Source organism: Harmonia axyridis, chromosome 5, assembly GCF_914767665.1.
Source record: "Harmonia axyridis chromosome 5, icHarAxyr1.1, whole genome shotgun sequence".
In the NCBI taxonomy this organism is placed as follows: Eukaryota; Metazoa; Arthropoda; class Insecta; order Coleoptera; family Coccinellidae; genus Harmonia; species Harmonia axyridis.
This window is the reverse complement of record NC_059505.1, coordinates 43,352,179-43,373,593: the sequence shown is the minus strand read 5'-3', so window position 1 is coordinate 43,373,593 and position 21,415 is coordinate 43,352,179. Positions and strand designations below refer to the sequence as shown.

The 21,415-nt window shown below is 34.5% G+C and overlaps 1 protein-coding gene across 5 annotated transcripts in view; it reads right to left on the bottom strand.

Annotated features, from left to right (window-relative positions):
• Positions 1–12,682: 12,682 nt before the first annotated feature.
• Positions 12,683–21,415, bottom strand: part of LOC123681217 (leupaxin) — a 32,209-nt gene continuing 23,476 nt past the window's right edge. For 3 of the 5 annotated variants that reach the window (XM_045619477.1, XM_045619473.1, XM_045619476.1), the window contains exons 5-8: positions 19,581–19,761; positions 16,352–16,705; positions 16,068–16,298; positions 12,683–13,557 (exon numbers count right to left, since the gene is read on the bottom strand). In XM_045619477.1, coding sequence (XP_045475433.1) covers positions 13,291–13,557; positions 16,068–16,298; positions 16,352–16,705; positions 19,581–19,761 — 1,033 coding nt within the window. In that variant the 3' untranslated portion in view covers positions 12,683–13,290. Of the gene's footprint in view, positions 13,558–15,618; positions 15,919–16,067; positions 16,299–16,351; positions 16,706–19,580; positions 19,762–21,415 lie in introns of those variants that run through there. The other 2 variants (XM_045619475.1, XM_045619478.1) reach the window with 2 other exon arrangements.

The following is a 21,415-nucleotide window of genomic DNA, read 5'->3' as shown; positions in this document are numbered from 1 at the left end:
TCCATTTTTTTGTTCGAAAATTCCGGTTTTTCAGCAATAATTTCTGAAATAATGTACTTATCGCCAAACTGCAAGCATTTTCGTGATCTACATAGTCGAATCAATCAATAAAATGACACAATATTCCCATGAAAGAACTTTTATTTTTCAAAAAATTTTTAAGGGTCAGGTATAGAAAATTTTACGAAAATTTTTGGACAAAAACATTTTCAGGTGAGATCGAATTTCGGCTAATCAGGTATCGTCAATTTTGGCACCGCTCACCGATTTTGCGCAGACCTCACAGTTTTGAAGAAATTCGAACCCGAAATTATGGAAAAAATTGAATTTGCCTCTAAAAATCTTTATATCTCCTAAAGTATTCGTTACAGACCCCTCAAACAAACGTTTTTTGAACATCTAATTCTGATCTATAACATAGTGAGGTTTCATGGGCGTAGCTCAAGTCCAGAAAAAGTTTCAGCTTCGGGAAATTCATCCATTTTTTTGTTCGAAAATTCCGGTTTTTCAGCAATAATTTCTGAAATAATGTACTTATCGCCAAACTGCAAGCATTTTCGTGATCTACATAGTCGAATCAATCAATAAAATGACACAATATTCCCATGAAAGAACTTTTATTTTTCAAAAAATTTTTAAGGGTCAGGTATAGAAAATTTTACGAAAATTTTTGGACAAACACATTTTCAGGTGAGATCGAATTTCGGCTAATCAGGGATCGTCAATTTTGGCACCGCTCACCGATTTTGCGCAGACCTCACAGTTTTGAAGAAATTCGAACTCGAAATTATGGAATAAATTTAATTTGCCTCTAAAAATCGTTATATCTCCTAAAGTATTCGTTACAGACCCCCTCAAACAAAAACGTTTTTTGAACATCTAGTTCTGATCTATAACATAGTGAGGTTTCATGGGCGTAGCTCAAGTCCAGAAGAAGTTTCAGCTCCGGGAAATTCATCCATTTTTTTGTTCGAAAATTCCGGTTTTTCAGCAATAATTTCTGAAATAATGTACTTATCGCCAAACTGCAAGCATTTTCGTGATCTACATAGTCGAATCAATCAATAAAATGACACAATATTCCCATGAAAGAACTTTTATTTTTCAAAAAATTTTTAAGGGTCAGGTATAGAAAATTTTACGAAAATTTTTGGACAAAAACATTTTCAGGTGAGATCGAATTTCGGCTTATCAGGGATCGTCAATTTTGGCACCGCTCACCGATTTTGCGCAGACCTCACAGTTTTGAAGAAATTCGAACTCGAAATTATGGAAAAAATTGAATTTGCCTTTAAAAATCGTTATATCTCCTAAAGTATTCGTTACAGACCCCTCAAACAAAAACGTTTTTTGAACATCTAGTTCTGATCTATAATATAGTGAGGTTTCATGGGCGTAACTCAAGTCCAGAAGAAGTTTCAGCTTCGGGAAATTCATCCATTTTTTTGTTCGGAAATTCCGGTTTTTCAGCAATAATTTCTGAAATAATGTACTTATCGCCAAACTGCAAGCATTTTCGTGATCTACATAGTCGAATCAATCAATAAAATGACACAATATTCCCATGAAAGAACTTTTATTTTTCAAAAAATTTTTAAGGGTCAGGTATAGAAAATTTTACGAAAATTTTTGGACAAAAACATTTTCAGGTGAGATCGAATTTCGGCTAATCAGGGAGCGTCAATTTTGGCACCGCTCACCGATTTTGCGCAGACCTCACAGTTTTGAAGAAATTCGAACTCGAAATTATGGAAAAAATTGAATTTGCCTCTAAAAATCGTTATATCTCCTAAAGTATTCGTTACAGACCCCTCAAACACAAACGTTTTTTTGAACATCTAATTCTGATCTATAACATAGTGAGGTTTCATGGGCGTAGCTCAAGTCCAGAAAAAGTTTCAGCTTCGGGAAATTCATCCATTTTTTTGTTCGAAAATTCCGGTTTTTCAGCAATAATTTCTGAAATAATGTACTTATCGCCAAACTGCAAGCATTTTCGTGATCTACATAGTCGAATCAATCAATAAAATGACACAATATTCCCATGAAAGAACTTTTATTTTTCAAAAAATTTTTAAGGGTCAGGTATAGAAAATTTTACGAAAATTTTTGGACAGAAACATTTTCAGGTGAGATCGAATTTCGGCTAATCAGGGATCGTCAATTTTGGCACCGCTCACCGATTTTGCGCAGACCTCACATTCTTGAAGAAATTCGAACTCGAAATTATGGAAAAAATTGAATTTGCCTCTAAAAATCGTTATATCTCCTAAAGTATTCGTTACAGACCCCTCAAACAAAAACGTTTTTTGAACATCTAGTTCTGATCTATAACATAGTGAGGTTTCATGGGCGTAGCTCAAGTCCAGAAGAAGTTTCAGCTTCGGGAAATTCATCCATTTTTTTGTTCGAAAATTCCGGTTTTTCAGCAATAATTTCTGAAATAATGTACTTATCGCCAAACTGCAAGCATTTTCGTGATCTACATAGTCGAATCAATCAATAAAATGACACAATATTCCCATGAAAGAACTTTTATTTTTCAAAAAATTTTTAAGGGTCAGGTATAGAAAATTTTACGAAAATTTTTGGACAAAAACATTTTCAGGTGAGATCGAATTTCGGCTAATCAGGTATCGTCAATTTTGGCACCGCTCACCGATTTTGCGCAGACCTCACAGTTTTGAAGAAATTCGAACTCGAAATTATGGAAAAAATTGAATTTGCCTCTAAAAATCGTTATATCTCCTGAAGTATTCGTTACAGACCCCTCAAACAAAAACGTTTTTTGAACATCTAGTTCTGATCTATAACATAGTGAGGTTTCATGGGCGTAGCTCAAGTCCAGAAGAAGTTTCACCTTCGGGAAATTCATCCTTTTTTTTGTTCGAAAATTCCGGTTTTTCAGCAATAATTTCTGAAATAATGTACTGACCGCACAACTGCAAGCATTTTCGTGATCTACATAGTCGAATCAATCAATAAAATGACACAATATTCCCATGAAAGAACTTTTATTTTTCAAAAAATTTTTAAGGGTCAGGTATAGAAAATTTTACGAAAATTTTTGGACAAAAACATTTTCAGGTGAGATCGAATTTGGGCTAATCAGGGATCGTCAATTTTGGCACCGCTCACCGATTTTGCGCAGACCTCACAGTTTTGAAGAAATTCGAACTCGAAATTATGGAAAAAATTGAATTTGCCTCTAAAAATCGTTATATCTCCTAAAGTATTCGTTACAGACCCCTCAAACAAAAACGTTTTTTGAACATCTAGTTCTGATCTATAATATAGTGAGGTTTCATGGGCGTAGCTCAAGTCCAGAAGAAGCTTCAGCTTCGGGAAATTCATCCATTTTTTTGTTCGAAAATTCCGGTTTTTCAGCAATAATTTCTGAAATAATGTACTGACCGCACAACTGCAAGCATTTTCGTGATCTACATAGTCGAATCAATCAATAAAATGACACAATATTCCCATGAAAGAACTTTTATTTTTAAAAAAATTTTTAAGGGTCAGGTATAGAAAATTTTACGAAAATTTTTGGACAAAAACATTTTCAGGTGAGATCGAATTTCGGCTAATCAGGGATCGTCAATTTTGGCACCGCTCACCGATTTTGCGCAGACCTCACAGTTTTGAAGAAATTCGAACTCGAAATTATGGAAAAAATTTAATTTGCCTCTAAAAATCGTTATATCTCCTAAAGTATTCGTTACAGACCCCTCAAACAAAAACGTTTTTTGAACATCTAGTTCTGATCTATAACATAGTGAGGTTTCATGGGCGTAGCTCAAGTCCAGAAGAAGTTTCAGCTTCGGGAAATTCATCCATTTTTTTGTTCGAAAATTCCGGTTTTTCAGCAATAATTTCTGAAATAATGTACTTATCGCCAAACTGCAAGCATTTTCGTGATCTACATAGTCGAATCAATCAATAAAATGACACAATATTCCCATGAAAGAACTTTTATTTTTCAAAAAATTTTTAAGGGTCAGGTATAGAAAATTTTACGAAAATTTTTGGACAAAAACATTTTCAGGTGAGATGGAATTTCGGCTAATCAGGGATCGTCAATTTTGGCACCGCTCACCGATTTTGCGCAGACCTCACAGTTTTGAAGAAATTCGAACTCGAAATTATGGAAAAAATTGAATTTGCCTCTAAAAATCGTTATATCTCCCAAAGTATTCGTTACAGACCCCTCAAACACAAACGTTTTTTGAACATCTAGTTCTGATCTATAACATAGTGAGGTTTCATGGGCGTAGCTCAAGTCCAGAAGAAGTTTCAGCTTCGGGAAATTCATCCATTTTTTTGTTCGAAAATTCCGGTTTTTCAGCAATAATTTCTGAAATAATGTACTGACCGCACAACTTCAAGCATTTTCGTGATCTTCATAGTCGAATCAATCAATAAAATGACACAATATTTCCATGAAAGAACTTTTATTTTTCAAAAAATTTTTAAGGGTCAGGTATAGAAAATTTTACGAAAATTTTTGGACAAAAACATTTTCAGGTGAGATCGAATTTCGGCTAATCAGGTATCGTCAATTTTGGCACCGCTCACCGATTTTGCGCAGACCTCACAGTTTTGAAGAAATTCGAACTCGAAATTATGGAAAAAATTGAATTTGCCTCTAAAAATCGTTATATCTCCTAAAGTATTCGTTACAGACCCCTCAAACACAAACGTTTTTTGAACATCTAATTCTGATCTATAACATAGTGAGGTTTCATGGGCGTAGCTCAAGTCTAGAAAAAGTTTCAGCTTCGGGAAATTCATCCATTTTTTTGTTCGAAAATTCCGGTTTTTCAGCAATAATTTCTTAAATAATGTACTTATCGCCAAACTGCAAGCATTTTCGTGATCTACATAGTCGAATCAATCAATAAAATGACACAATATTCCCATGAAAGAACTTTTATTTTTCAAAAAATTTTTAAGGGTCAGGTATAGAAAATTTTACGAAAATTTTTGGACAAAAACATTTTCAGGTGAGATCGAATTTCGGCTAATCAGGGATCGTCAATTTTGGCACCGCTCACCGATTTTGCGCAGACCTCACAGTTTTGAAGAAATTCGAACTCGAAATTATGGAAAAAATTGAATTTGCCTCTAAAAATCGTTATATCTCCTAAAGTATTCGTTACAGACCCCTCAAACAAAAACGTTTTTTGAACATCTAGTTCTGATCTATAACATAGTGAGGTTTCATGGGCGTAGCTCAAGTCCAGAAAAAGTTTCAGCTTCGGGAAATTCATCCATTTTTTTGTTCGAAAATTCCGGTTTTTCAGCAATAATTTCTGAAATAATGTACTGACCGCACAACTGCAAGCATTTTCGTGATCTACATAGTCGAATCAATCAATAAAATGACACAATATTCCCATGAAAGAACTTTTATTTTTCAAAAAATTTTTAAGGGTCAGGTATAGAAAATTTTACGAAAATTTTTGGACAAAAACATTTTCAGGTGAGATCGAATTTCGGCTAATCAGGGATCGTCAATTTTGGCACCGCTCACCGATTTTGCGCAGACCTCACAGTTTTGAAGAAATTCGAACTCGAAATTATGGAAAAAATTGAATTTGCCTCTAAAAATCGTTATATCTCCCAAAGTATTCGTTACAGACCCCTCAAACAAAAACGTTTTTTGAACATCTAATTCTGATCTATAACATAGTGAGGTTTCATGGGCGTAGCTCAAGTCCAGAAAAAGTTTCAGCTTCGGGAAATTCATCCATTTTTTTGTTCGAAAATTCCGGTTTTTCAGCAATAATTTCTGAAATAATGTACTTATCGCCAAACTGCAAGCATTTTCGTGATCTACATAGTCGAATCAATCAATAAAATGACACAATATTCCCATGAAAGAACTTTTATTTTTCAAAAAATTTTTAAGGGTCAGGTATAGAAAATTTTACGAAAATTTTTGGACAAAAACATTTTCAGGTGAGATCGAATTTCGGCTAATCAGGGATCGTCAATTTTGGCACCGCTCACCGATTTTGCGCAGACCTCACAGTTTTGAAGAAATTCGAACTCGAAATTATGGAAAAAATTGAATTTGCCTCTAAAAATCGTTATATCTCCTAAAGTATTCGTTACAGACCCCTCAAACGAAAACGTTTTTTGAACATCTAGTTCTGATCTATAACATAGTGAGGTTTCATGGGCGTAGCTCAAGTCCAGAAAAAGTTTCAGCTTCGGGAAATTCATCCATTTTTTTGTTCGAAAATTCCGGTTTTTCAGCAATAATTTCTGAAATAATGTACTGACCGCACAACTTCAAGCATTTTCGTGATCTTCATAGTCGAATCAATCAATAAAATGACACAATATTTCCATGAAAGAACTTTTATTTTTCAAAAAATTTTTAAGGGTCAGGTATAGAAAATTTTACGAAAATTTTTGGACAAAAACATTTTCAGGTGAGATCGAATTTCGGCTAATCAGGTATCGTCAATTTTGGCACCGCTCACCGATTTTGCGCAGACCTCACAGTTTTGAAGAAATTCGAACTCGAAATTATGGAAAAAATTGAATTTGCCTCTAAAAATCGTTATATCTCCTAAAGTATTCGTTACAGACCCCTCAAACACAAACGTTTTTTGAACATCTAATTCTGATCTATAACATAGTGAGGTTTCATGGGCGTAGCTCAAGTCTAGAAAAAGTTTCAGCTTCGGGAAATTCATCCATTTTTTTGTTCGAAAATTCCGGTTTTTCAGCAATAATTTCTGAAATAATGTACTTATCGCCAAACTGCAAGCATTTTCGTGATCTACATAGTCGAATCAATCAATAAAATGACACAATATTCCCATGAAAGAACTTTTATTTTTCAAAAAATTTTTAAGGGTCAGGTATAGAAAATTTTACGAAAATTTTTGGACAAAAACATTTTCAGGTGAGATCGAATTTCGGCTAATCAGGGATCGTCAATTTTGGCACCGCTCACCGATTTTGCGCAGACCTCACAGTTTTGAAGAAATTCGAACTCGAAATTATGGAAAAAATTGAATTTGCCTCTAAAAATCGTTATATCTCCTAAAGTATTCGTTACAGACCCCTCAAACAAAAACGTTTTTTGAACATCTAGTTCTGATCTATAACATAGTGAGGTTTCATGGGCGTAGCTCAAGTCCAGAAAAAGTTTCAGCTTCGGGAAATTCATCCATTTTTTTGTTCGAAAATTCCGGTTTTTCAGCAATAATTTCTGAAATAATGTACTGACCGCACAACTGCAAGCATTTTCGTGATCTACATAGTCGAATCAATCAATAAAATGACACAATATTCCCATGAAAGAACTTTTATTTTTCAAAAAATTTTTAAGGGTCAGGTATAGAAAATTTTACGAAAATTTTTGGACAAAAACATTTTCAGGTGAGATCGAATTTCGGCTAATCAGGGATCGTCAATTTTGGCACCGCTCACCGATTTTGCGCAGACCTCACAGTTTTGAAGAAATTCGAACTCGAAATTATGGAAAAAATTGAATTTGCCTCTAAAAATCGTTATATCTCCCAAAGTATTCGTTACAGACCCCTCAAACAAAAACGTTTTTTGAACATCTAATTCTGATCTATAACATAGTGAGGTTTCATGGGCGTAGCTCAAGTCCAGAAAAAGTTTCAGCTTCGGGAAATTCATCCATTTTTTTGTTCGAAAATTCCGGTTTTTCAGCAATAATTTCTGAAATAATGTACTTATCGCCAAACTGCAAGCATTTTCGTGATCTACATAGTCGAATCAATCAATAAAATGACACAATATTCCCATGAAAGAACTTTTATTTTTCAAAAAATTTTTAAGGGTCAGGTATAGAAAATTTTACGAAAATTTTTGGACAAAAACATTTTCAGGTGAGATCGAATTTCGGCTAATCAGGGATCGTCAATTTTGGCACCGCTCACCGATTTTGCGCAGACCTCACAGTTTTGAAGAAATTCGAACTCGAAATTATGGAAAAAATTGAATTTGCCTCTAAAAATCGTTATATCTCCTAAAGTATTCGTTACAGACCCCTCAAACGCAAACGTTTTTTGAACATCTAGTTCTGATCTATAACATAGTGAGGTTTCATGGGCGTAGCTCAAGTCCAGAAGAAGTTTCAGCTTCGGGAAATTCATCCATTTTTTTGTTCGAAAATTCCGGTTTTTCAGCAATAATTTCTGAAATAATGTACTGACCGCACAACTGCAAGCATTTTCGTGATCTACATAGTCGAATCAATCAATAAAATGACACAATATTCCCATGAAAGAACTTTTATTTTTCAAAAAATTTTTAAGGGTCAGGTATAGAAAATTTTACGAAAATTTTTGGACAAAAACATTTTCAGGTGAGATCGAATTTCGGCTAATCAGGGATCGTCAATTTTGGCACCGCTCACCGATTTTGCGCAGACCTCACAGTTTTGAAGAAATTCGAACTCGAAATTATGGAAAAAATTGAATTTGCCTCTAAAAATCGTTATATCTCCTAAAGTATTCGTTACAGACCCCTCAAACACAAACGTTTTTTGAACATCTAATTCTGATCTATAACATAGTGAGGTTTCATGGGCGTAGCTCAAGTCCAGAAAAAGTTTCAGCTTCGGGAAATTCATCCATTTTTTTGTTCGAAAATTCCGGTTTTTCAGCAATAATTTCTGAAATAATGTACTTATCGCCAAACTGCAAGCATTTTCGTGATCTACATAGTCGAATCAATCAATAAAATGACACAATATTCCCATGAAAGAACTTTTATTTTTCAAAAAATTTTTAAGGGTCAGGTATAGAAAATTTTACGAAAATTTTTGGACAGAAACATTTTCAGGTGAGATCGAATTTCGGCTAATCAGGGATCGTCAATTTTGGCACCGCTCACCGATTTTGCGCAGACCTCACAGTTTTGAAGAAATTCGAACTCGAAATTATGGAAAAAATTGAATTTGCCTCTAAAAATCGTTATATCTCCTAAAGTATTCGTTACAGACCCCTCAAACGCAAACGTTTTTTGAACATCTAATTCTGATCTATAACATAGTGAGGTTTCATGGGCGTAGCTCAAGTCCAGAAAAAGTTTCAGCTTCGGGAAATTCATCCATTTTTTTGTTCGAAAATTCCGGTTTTTCAGCAATAATTTCTGAAATAATGTACTGACCGCACAACTGCAAGCATTTTCGTGATCTACATAGTCGAATCAATCAATAAAATGACACAATATTTCCATGAAAGAACTTTTATTTTTCAAAAAATTTTTAAGGGTCAGGTATAGAAAATTTTACGAAAATTTTTGGACAGAAACATTTTCAGGTGAGATCGAATTTCGGCTAATCAGGGATCGTCAATTTTGGCACCGCTCACCGATTTTGCGCAGACCTCACAGTTTTGAAGAAATTCGAACTCGAAATTATGGAAAAAATTGAATTTGCCTCTAAAAATCGTTATATCTCCTAAAGTATTCGTTACAGACCCCTCAAACAAAAACGTTTTTTGAACATCTAATTCTGATCTATAACATAGTGAGGTTTCATGGGCGTAGCTCAAGTCCAGAAAAAGTTTCAGCTTCGGGAAATTCATCCATTTTTTTGTTCGAAAATTCCGGTTTTTCAGCAATAATTTCTGAAATAATGTACTTATCGCCAAACTGCAAGCATTTTCGTGATCTACATAGTCGAATCAATCAATAAAATGACACAATATTCCCATGAAAGAACTTTTATTTTTCAAAAAATTTTTAAGGGTCAGGTATAGAAAATTTTACGAAAATTTTTAGACAGAAACATTTTCAGGTGAGATCGAATTTCGGCTAATCAGGGATCGTCAATTTTGGCACCGCTCACCGATTTTGCGCAGACCTCACAGTTTTGAAGAAATTCGAACTCGAAATTATGGAAAAAATTGAATTTGCCTCTAAAAATCGTTATATCTCCTAAAGTATTCGTTACAGACCCCTCAAACAAAAACGTTTTTTGAACATCTAGTTCTGATCTATAACATAGTGAGGTTTCATGGGCGTAGCTCAAGTCCAGAAGAAGTTTCAGCTTCGGGAAATTCATCCATTTTTTTGTTCGAAAATTCCGGTTTTTCAGCAATAATTTCTGAAATAATGTACTGACCGCACAACTGCAAGCATTTTCGTGATCTACATAGTCGAATCAATCAATAAAATGACACAATATTCCCATGAAAGAACTTTTATTTTTCAAAAAATTTTTAAGGGTCAGGTATAGAAAATTTTACGAAAATTTTTGGACAAAAACATTTTCAGGTGAGATCGAATTTCGGCTAATCAGGGATCGTCAATTTTGGCACCGCTCACCGATTTTGCGCAGACCTCACAGTTTTGAAGAAATTCGAACTCGAAATTATGGAAAAAATTGAATTTGCCTCTAAAAATCGTTATATCTCCTAAATTATTCGTCACAGATCCCTCAAATAAAAACGTTTTCAAACTTCAAGTTCCGCTCTAAAACATAGTGGAGTTTCAAGTGCGTAGCCCATGGCCAGAAGAAGTGGCAGCTTCGGGAAAATTATCAATTTTTTCTTTGAAAGTTTCATATTTTTGCCTATAATTTATGAAATAATGTACTGACCGCACAACTGCAAGCATTTTCGTAATCTACATAGTCGAATCAATCAATAAAATGACACAATATTCCCATGAAAGAACTTTTATTTTTCAAAAAAATTTTAAGGGTCAGGTATAGAAAATTTTACGAAAATTTTTGGACAAAAAATTTTTCAGGTGAGATCGAAATTCGGCTAATCAGAGATCGTAAATTATGGCATCGCTCACCGATTCTTCGTAGAGCTCCCGGTTTTGGGGGAATTTGAACTCGAAATTTGGGAAAAAATTGAATTTGCCTCTAAAAATCGTTATATCTCCTGAATTCTTCGTCACAGATCCCTCAAATAAGAACGTTTTCAAACTTCAAGTTCCGCTCTAAAACATAGTGGAGTTTCAAGTGCGTAGCTCATGGCCAGAAGAAGTGGCAGCTTCGGGAAAGTTATCAATTTTTTCTTTGAAAGTTTCATATTTTTGCCTATAATTTATGAAATAATGTACTGACCGCACAACTGCAAGCATTTTCGTAATCAACATAGTCGAATCAATCAATAAAATGACAAAATATTCATATGAAAGAACTTTTATTTTTCGAAAAATTTTTAAGGGTCAGGTATAGAAAATTTTACGAAAATTTTTGGACAAAAAATTTTTCAGGTGAGATCGAAATTCGGCTAATCAGAGATCGTAAATTATGGCATCGCTCATCGATTCTTCGTAGAGCTCCCGGTTTTGGGGGAATTTGAACTCGAAATTTGGGAAAAAATTGAATTTGCCTCTAAAAATCGTTATATCTCCTGAATTATTCGTCACAGATCCCTCAAATAAAAACGTTTTCAAACTTCAAGTTCCGCTCTAAAACATAGTGGAGTTTCAAGTGCGTAGCCCATGGCCAGAAGAAGTGGCAGCTTCGGGAAAATTATCAATTTTTTCTTTGAAAGTTTCATATTTTTGCCTATAATTTATGAAATAATGTACTGACCGCACAACTGCAAGCATTTTCGTAATCTACATAGTCGAATCAATCAATAAAATGACAAAATATTCATATGAAAGAACTTTTATTTTTCGAAAAATTTTTAAGGGTCAGGTATAGAAAATTTTACGAAAATTTTTGGACAAAAAATTTTTCAGGTGAGATCGAAATTCGGCTAATCAGAGATCGTAAATTATGGCATCGCTCACCGATTCTTCGTAGAGCTCCCGGTTTTGGGGGAATTTGAACTCGAAATTTGGGAAAAAATTGAATTTGCCTCTAAAAATCGTTATATCTCCTGAATTATTCGTCACAGATCCCTCAAATGAAAACGTTTTCAAACTTCAAGTTCCGCTCTAAAACATAGTGGAGTTTCAAGTGCGTAGCTCATGGCCAGAAGAAGTGGCAGCTTCGGGAAAATTATCAATTTTTTCTTTGAAAGTTTCATATTTTTGCCTATAATTTATGAAATAATGTACTGACCGCACAACTGCAAGCATTTTCGTAATCTACATAGTCGAATCAATCAATAAAATGACACAATATTCCCATGAAAGAACTTTTATTTTTCAAAAAATTTTTAAGGGTCAGGTATAGAAAATTTTACGAAAACTTTTGGACAAAAAATTTTTCAGGTGAGATCGAAATTCGGCTTATCAGAGATCGTAAATTATGGCATCGCTCACCGATTCTTCGTAGAGCTCCCGGTTTTGGGGGAATTTGAACTCGAAATTTGGGAAAAAATTGAATTTGCCTCTAAAAATCGTTATATCTCCTGAATTATTCGTCACAGATCCCTCAAATAAAAACGTTTTCAAACTTCAAGTTCCGCTCTAAAACATAGTGGAGTTTCAAGTGCGTAGCCCATGGCCAGAAGAAGTGGCAGCTTCGGGAAAATTATCAATTTTTTGACTCCAAAATTTGATGTAATAAAGTATATTTCATGCAAAATCTCTATTTGCAATCAGTTCCTCCCTAGACACCACCCTTTGAACTCCAAAATATCATTCGGAGAAAGGATTAGCTTCGAATTTTTAGGATAGAAAGGCAAAATAAGTGTATCACTTCATGAGTTTTCGATTACTCGATCTTTTTCATAAAATAGTAAATGAATTTGTAAATTAAAAAAAAAAACAATAAAATTGAATGATATAATTTCTCAGCTATTACAAATTACAACAAACACTTCTGATACATCTTAAATAATTAAAGATCAGGATATTACTTTAGTGGAAGCAATATTAACCAATTTTTATAATTTCCAATCTCGGCAAAATTTAAAATTCATATTAAATAAAAAAAAGGAATGAAATAAGTACTGTTTCAACATTGATATTGTACCCTATTAAAATAATTACAATTAATAAGATAAAACCTATTACATTACACTCTTACAATTAGTATGTACGCAGAACAACTGGTGCAAATATTAAAATATTAAAATTAAGTTGGCACTAAACTATTCTACAATTTTTAAGTTTCACATATTTACCAGCAACAATTAATGTGTATTGACTTCTTCGTTTCCTAGTGTAGTTTCTGACGAAAGTCAAAATTTCAATGCCGGATGTAAAAATGAGGAATCTCAACACGGAATGTAGGCTGCGAAGCAGAATCTAAAAAAATATAATTCTTTCGTCACTCGAACATCTCCATAATGAAAAAATTCAAATGTAATGTTGGCCAGGTTAAGTTATACAGCATTTAAATGATCTAATTAAATTCCCAGTAGGATAATTTTAATTTCAACCGAAGAGTTTGTCGAAACAAGCATGGCAATAAGGTCTGTCGGTGTGTTCTTTGAAAGTGCCCTTGTTCAACTGTTTCAAACAGAAGGCACAGACGAAGTGTTCCGGATGGAATTTCCTGAACATGGCTGTAATGCATCGGCCAGAGATCGGTTTGTGACAACCCGCACACAGTGAGCCCCGTTTAAGATGGTAGTGGGTTTCGCAGTAGGGCTGTCCTTCGTGGTCGAAGAAGGATCCTCCGATGAAGGGTTGCCGACAGTCCTAGAAAAAATTCGTTTTATTAGGGGTGTTTTGCATTATGGAATAATTTTTATAAAAAAAAACATATTCAAATAGCATAGAGAAGAAACACCAATAGTTCATAGTGCCTGGTTTAACAACTCGAATATTAGACAGATATTTAAAATTGTTTTAAAAATATTTTTAAATACAATAAAAAGTATTTAAATTTATATGGCGAGAGATAATTCGTTCAATAACAACTTGATTCCTATTATTCACATTGCTTCATTGAAAAAATCAAAAAAGTTCACAAAATAATATTGAAAGACCGTAAAGTCAAGTTGATCGAGATAGCAGACATTGTGAAGATATCATCTGAACGTGTACATCACATCATTCACGAATATTTGTTCATGAGAAAGCTTTGTGCAAAATGGGTGCCGCGCGAGCTCACAATCGATCAAAAGCAACAACGTGTTAATGATTCAGAGCAGTGTTTGAAGCTGTTTAAGTGCAATAAACCTGAATTTTTGCGTCGATATGTGACAATGGATGAGACATGGCTCCATCATTTCACTCCGGAGTCCAATCGACAGTCAGCTGAGTGGACTGCACACGATGAACCGAATCCAAAGCGAGGAAAAACACAACAGTCAGCTGACAAGGTTATGGCATCAATATTCTGGGATGCGCAAGGAATAGTATTCATTGATTACCTCCAAAAGGGCCAGACCATCAATAGCGATTATTGTATAGCGTTATTGGATCGTTTAAAGGATGAAATCGTTAAAAAACGGCCCCATTTGAAGAAAAAAAAAGTGTTGTTTCATCAAGACAATGCGCCGTGTCACAAATCAATGAAAACAATGGCAAAATTGCATGAATTGGGCTTCGAATTGCTTCTGCATCCACCGTATTCGCCAGATCTGGCACCCAGCGACTTTTTCCTGTTCTCAGACCTAAAAAGAATGCTCGCTGGAAAGAAATTTAGCGCCAATGAAGAAGTAATCGTCGAAACTGAGGCCTATTTTGAAAAGAAAGACAAATCGTACTACAAAAATGGTATCGAGAAGTTGGAAAAATGTTGTAATCGCCCTCGAAGGCAACTATGTTGAATAATATAATCGAATTTTGCCAAAAAAATGTCTTTTACTATGGTAAAAGCGGGGAATTCTCAAACGACCTGTTGAATGTAACGAAAAAAATATTTATAATCTCAATTAAATAACTTATGAAGACCTAAAAATAAATTTTATATGATAATAAAAACACACTCCAGACTTCTACTGGCAACCCATTGAAAAATAAAAAAAAAAAAAAAAAGAATATAAAACTTGAAGAGAATTCAACTTTGTGGAACAGATATGTTTTTCTCGATCCAAGAATATAGAAAGGTTATTCAACAAGAAAAAAAATGCAATCAGAAACGTTTGACTGATGGACAACAACCACCTATTTCATAAAATCTATTTGCGATCTCCATGCATTAAACTATTTTGAGAATAATGTTTGGCATGAACCCAATGAGGATTTTCACATAATTGTGTCAATTGTTGGGTTCTGGAGAAGAGGAGAATGGCAACGAAAAATATTCTATTCTGGAGCTTCTTCCTCCGTCTGTTAACAATTTTTAAAAAAATCTGGGAAAAACTTGATGGGGAAAACTTCCAATCAGATAAAAATTTAATCTGGTAATTTTTTTTTGCGTTTTGCTGAGGTGAGAATCAAAAGCAGAAGTTTAAATAATGCTTACTGAAGATAAATGATTGAATTATTTGTTTTTATTCAAAATATTCCTTTTTATAAACCAAAAACTAAAGATAAGAAAAAGACCAGGCACTAGATGAACTATTATAATTATATTTGATCGAATGTAAATCTAATAATAAGGGTGAATTGACCCATGGTTTTCAGTCTTCTACAAAAGAATACATGGGTCACCATACCCATTTCCTACTGAATTCAGGTCACAACTATAAATCACCGATTTCAGTCTCCACCAAAACTATAAATAGTGGATCCAGTTACATCGATGCTTTCACCGGTCAATAACACATTCCTAACAAGCTCACCTGAGCCTCCCAAAACACGTGTGAGGTATACAGTTGTGACCCAGTTATCATCGTGTTTTTATTGTTTTTGTTTTGTTCGTTTTTTATTTTTTACTCTTTATTTTACAAATATATTTACAATAGCTTCATTAAAAACTCTAGTCGGTTCTTCAACCTCTCATAAGCATGCATATTTGTTGTGTTCATAAAAGGGGGAGAGAGGGGGCATATAAATCATTTGGGGGGGCATTCATTCGTCTTCCTGTTCATCCGCTCCAATGCATTTAGGACACACAGCCCTTCCTTCAACAGCGTAAAAAGTAGTTCCTTGTACTGCTTTCTTGCAATCCTGTATTTCAAGTCTCATAAGATGTGGCTAAAGTGATCACTAGTCCTGAACGTGGCTGAGTTCAGGAGTAGTGATAGGGGAGGATATAAGTGAGGGTATGTTTTATTTTTATCGTTTATTTCTATGGGATACCTGTGGAGGAAACTTACCCTACAAACGAAGCAATCTGGATGCCACTGGCTATTTAGAGCCGATATGTAGTTGTCCATTATGGGCCTATTGCAGGCTCCACATTTCGGAGCAAACATATCGAAGTAGTCTTCGCGACAGTAAGGCTTGCCTTCCCTCTCATGGAAACCATCTTCACCGAACTGTTTACCGCATTGGGCGCAGAAGAAGTGCTCCATGTGCCAGGTCTTCTCCAAAGCCGTGACACATTTCTGAAAAAAAAAATTAAGTTAATCTTGTCGCTAGCCTAACGTAAACAACGTACATCCAAGATGGGTCCATTGCAGTAAGCGCATCTGGGACTGAAGAGGTTGTGGTAGTCAATCTCGCAGTACGGCTTGCCCTCTCTTTCGAAGAAGTTCCTGGTGCCCAACTCCTGAGAGCAGTGGTTGCAGGTGAAGTGCTCAGGATGCCAAGTCTTGCCTAAGGCTGTGATAACCTGGCCTACTATGGGTTTATCGCAGGCGCTGCAGCATCCCTTCTGGCTGGTGTTGACTCCTTGTCTGCTCATGTCTGCCTGTAGGCTGCCAAGCATATGCTCCAAGTTCTGCTTGGGTTCGCTCTGCGATTGGGTTGCTTTCGAAGGGTAGATCTTCTCTGCGACCGGCTGTTTGGCCTGCTGAAAGGAGACGAGATTGAAACTGAGGCCAAAGCGATTTTTCTTGCGAGTATAAGGCGGCCCCACCTCCGGCATATCCCCACCCAGGAGGAGGGGCGGCGTTGCCGGCTTGTTGGCGTGGTGATTTTTTTCGCGCGGTCCCAGAAATATGAGGCTATAGTTTTATGGAAACGACGCTCTATATTTATATGCGGAGAGTGAATATAGATCGAACTATAAATATTCCTGCGGGCGATTACTCCACTTTCGGGTATTCATAGGCGGCTCTGAACGACGCGAGCGATTTTGATAAACAATTGCTTTTCGCCTTTTATGAACGATTGTGACGGCGTCTTGATATCGACGTGAATTTGTGGAAATTTTGTCCTGCGTAAATTTGGCTTTTCTAGGTTATCATAATAACCCTCCTATCGTCCTAAAATTTGGTTTTTTTCTAGATTTTAGATCCTTCAATAAACTTCATCATTTTAGGGTAGGTTTTTCTTGATTTCTAACCTTACTTTTAGATTTTTAACTTGATAATTAACCTAACCTGCAAAATTCCCCATTTTACTTCATAGGGAATAAATTTACAGCTGAGTTCTTCAAATATTCATCATTGAACTACTTCGTTGATTTCACTTTTATACAGGTTGTTCCACCATAGATGCAGCTCTCTAGTATGGTTAGGCACAAAAATTTTTGAATTTTTTTTCGATACAGCATCATTAGGCTCCATTAGAGCTACATTTTGAAATTGTTTGGAAATACATAAAGAGCAAACCCTGTTTTTGATTGGATTTTCAGATTGCATGGTATGAATGAACCCAAGTTTGTTCAAAGTTTCATATGCTTAAAACTTACAGTTTCGGAGATATTCAGATTTTTCATGAATTGGAGAGTCATTGAAAAAATCTGATGATTCAGAAATGAATGAATTTATTTGTATGAACTTTTTGATCATTGAGAACTATGATGGTTGTTCAAAATGAGACAATTCTCATTCTAATGGTATCGGGCTTCTTCCAAATGGCATGCCCTGTATTTTATTTTTTTTTAAATGTGTCGCTAATTTTATTATGATCGAAAAATTTTCTACCAAATGAGAAGATAGCATATAGAGTTGAAAAAGTCGAATATTAACGTTTTAATAAGTCTCATTCAAATAAATTGCATCATGAAGGCCCTTCAAATTATGAAATATCAAAATATCTCCAAAAAGGTGAGTTTTAAGCATATGAAACAACAAACTTGGGTTCATTTATTCCATGGAATCTGGAAATTCCATAAAAACAGGGTGTTCCATAGGAAAAACATGTTTGGTCCTTTACACTTTTTTGGTACACCCTGTGTATTTACAAACAATTTGAGAATGTAGCTTTAATGAAGCCTAATGATACTTTGTCGAAAAAACATCCAAAATTTCTGCTCTAGATATTTAACATCTGAAATTAGTCGTAGATAGTAGCTGCTTCAATGTATATACAGGGTGACCCAAAATAGCAAGAATATTTCCGGTTAGTTCCCATCAAACGTATCTAACAGATTCATAATAATCTAACTGTGGTTATAAAATTTTCAGGATGAATATTTATTATATATTTTTCTTTATTTAATATCTTTTTTAGAAGGTTTTTATAGCTTTCTGATGTAACTTTTAGGTTTTTTCTTAATAGCTTTGAATAGAATTGTTCTAGATTAACCTAGCCATGAATTTTTTTCCTATTTTTTTGCCATCTCTCTTAAATTCTCAATTTAACTGAGTTAGTATTCACCATTGATTCGAATCCTTATACATTTCATTTTAAAATTTGTCTTGCCCTAACGAAAATTTCATCTAAAGAAGAAATATTTCAGCTAAGCCAATAACATATTTAGATCAGTAACTAGCAGGTATTCTGGCTTTTTTTTTCTTCTAGGAAATAATCATATTAGTAATTTTACTGGAAGTATATTGATTATAACCTCACTTTCAAAGACAGGTATGAAAACCATGTACTAAATCTTAGATGTTGTTACGAAATTGTTCTATTTTTGACTATTAGTTCGCGGAAAATATTTTGTTCTCGAATCAGTTCAATCTCAAGAAAATGTAAACATTCAGAGGTGATGTTGATGCTTTAATACCTTGATGATGTTCCATGTTGTTGATATTACTAGATCAAATGGGAATTTCCAATTACTTTATACGAGAAAATTGGTATTTTGACGCTTAGTTGTTATTTCAAAGCTTCTGATGGAAGAGACTGAATAAAATCACTTCATAAATTCAAAATCGAGGAGGCTAGTTTTTCCTGAGGTAGAAAAATGATAAATACGTTCTAACATGCACAAAGTAAAATTTCTACGTTGATAAGAAGTCGATGCAGGTATATTCGACATAAAATAACAAGTCAGCCGAAAAAATACGAGCATTTCCTGTAAAATGATCATATATAATTTTCATTACGTTTTATAATCCACACAATCGTTCGTTTCATGCTGATAGCACATTTTCAATTCGATGCACAATAATAGAAAGCAATGCTTCGGATCAATTCACGTGAGAATTATAAAATGCATCTAAAAAAATGCTACTTGTTTTGGTATCCTGGCAGATATTGCTAAACAGACTTTGAACCTGTTTATTTTGATTCCATCACTTGAATTTTTATTCAATCTGCGATTCGAGAAGCCGACCTCTAGAATTAATCTTTTGTTATCCGAAAATAACGCGAATTTTCAACCTTGGGAAAAACCGTGGAAAATATTTCGAATTGATAAGATAATTCAACATATAAACTACAAAAAATAACACTGTCAATACCGACATTCAGAATTTGGAGAAATTTTCGCACGATGGTAAATCTGGGAACATAGACGGCCACCACTAACTAAATCATGCCACTCTTCTTACCTTACTCGTTGTTAAGCTGGCCATTAGTTCTTCCAACTCTCTGGTGGCCTTAGAAGCAGCTGGAGCCTTGGAAGTTGTCACCTCCGACGAGATCAGTTCAGTTTCTCCAGGTAATCCAGTTTCCGTTATGGTCTCCTTGACTGTTATCGTCACCTTCTGGGGCCCAGTGTATATCACCTCCCTTCAACGATAAAAAAATAATGACAAACTTTGATTTACAGTTCTTAGACAAAATTTTTTTCGTCACAGGTTTACATTGTAACTACAGATAAAAATTGCAAAAATTCTGTGTGAAATTTGTATGTACAGGAGACTGAAAACCAACGTCGCAAATACAGGGTGTTCCTATATTCGAGGTACAAAAGAAAATGGCCTATAAAAATGGGTCCGCAAACGCTTTGTTTTCGAGATACATGGTGTTTCTTGTAGTCCTGCTTTTATTTGACGATTATACCAGTTTATAGATACTGTATTGATCTTTGCTACAGATTGGGGATTGGGTAATAAAACTTTAATTAATTTATTCATCACAGCTTACTAACTGGATATTTATAATAATTTGGATTTTTCTGATGATTACTAGAGAATTGTTTGAAATTTTTTTCTCGAAATCGGTAGCAGATACGACAATACAACAAAAAACCAAAAAGTGTATCATTAGATCAAAGTTTCTTTTTACATTTTTCTAAACTTCCAGTGGTCTACCTAAAAATAAGTTTGGAATGTTCCAGAAAAAGTATCACTCTGTTGATTTGAATTCAAAATGATCTAGGCCAAATTTAAGTTAAATATCTTGTGAAAGGAAAGTGCTATGAGAAAAAAACTCCAGAAAAAAATCAAAGTTTAACCAGTATTTCGAAAACAAAGTGTTTGTGGGTCCATGTTTATAGGACTTTTACTTTTCATTTTTACAAGGAATCTGTCGTTTGTACCTCCAAGTCAGGAACACCCTGTAAACACGTATCACATACCCATATTCTTCATTATAACTGAATCAACAATTATGAAACGAATATTTTGGATAATGTTTCTTCCTATTGTTGTGGACATGCCTATTTTACAAATTAAAGAAATATGCTATACTAAACACATCCATAATAAATATTATTATGAGAAAATATAAAAGGTAATAGATAATAGATTAGGAAGAAATTGTAACCTAGCAACCTTTGAAACATGGTGTCTTAATCTCGAGATTTTTAGTTCATAGAATAGTAGATATGATAGAGTATGAAGATAATATACATTCTTATGTTCTATAGACTCCAATAAGTCTAATCTCGAATATTTCATCGACCAAGGTGATGAAATCAACGAGATAAACTTATACGTTAAACGTATAACGATAAAACTTTTTTTCAAGCTCTATTTCGAGTTCAAAAGCTGGAAAACTCACCTTTCCTCGAATTCTGACATGTCTAAGACGATTTTAGCACGAACCTTACACTGTAACTGTTCGTTTGTACATGAGGCAATAGTACGAAATGATTCATACGATATATCCACTTGAAACGGAAGAAGCAGGGCATCTCAGACCACAAGCACGTCTGTTATTTACATTTTTATTGCGCGAAAACTGCTCAATTTGGTGTCCTTTTATTGTGGAATGTTCGACGGACAGAATGACAACATTATAAAGTGTGCCATTTAGGGATTATGCAATAATATAGGTGATAACAGTTTTTTAAGTTGTTGCTTCAAGGATCCTGATGGGAAATAATTTCATTTTGCAAAAGAAATTCTCAGCGATTCAAACTTGGGATTGTCGATAGTTCAATTTTCTTCCGTAGGTGGCGCTACTTAATAAAATGGTCATGTTTCCATGGAAACAGCAG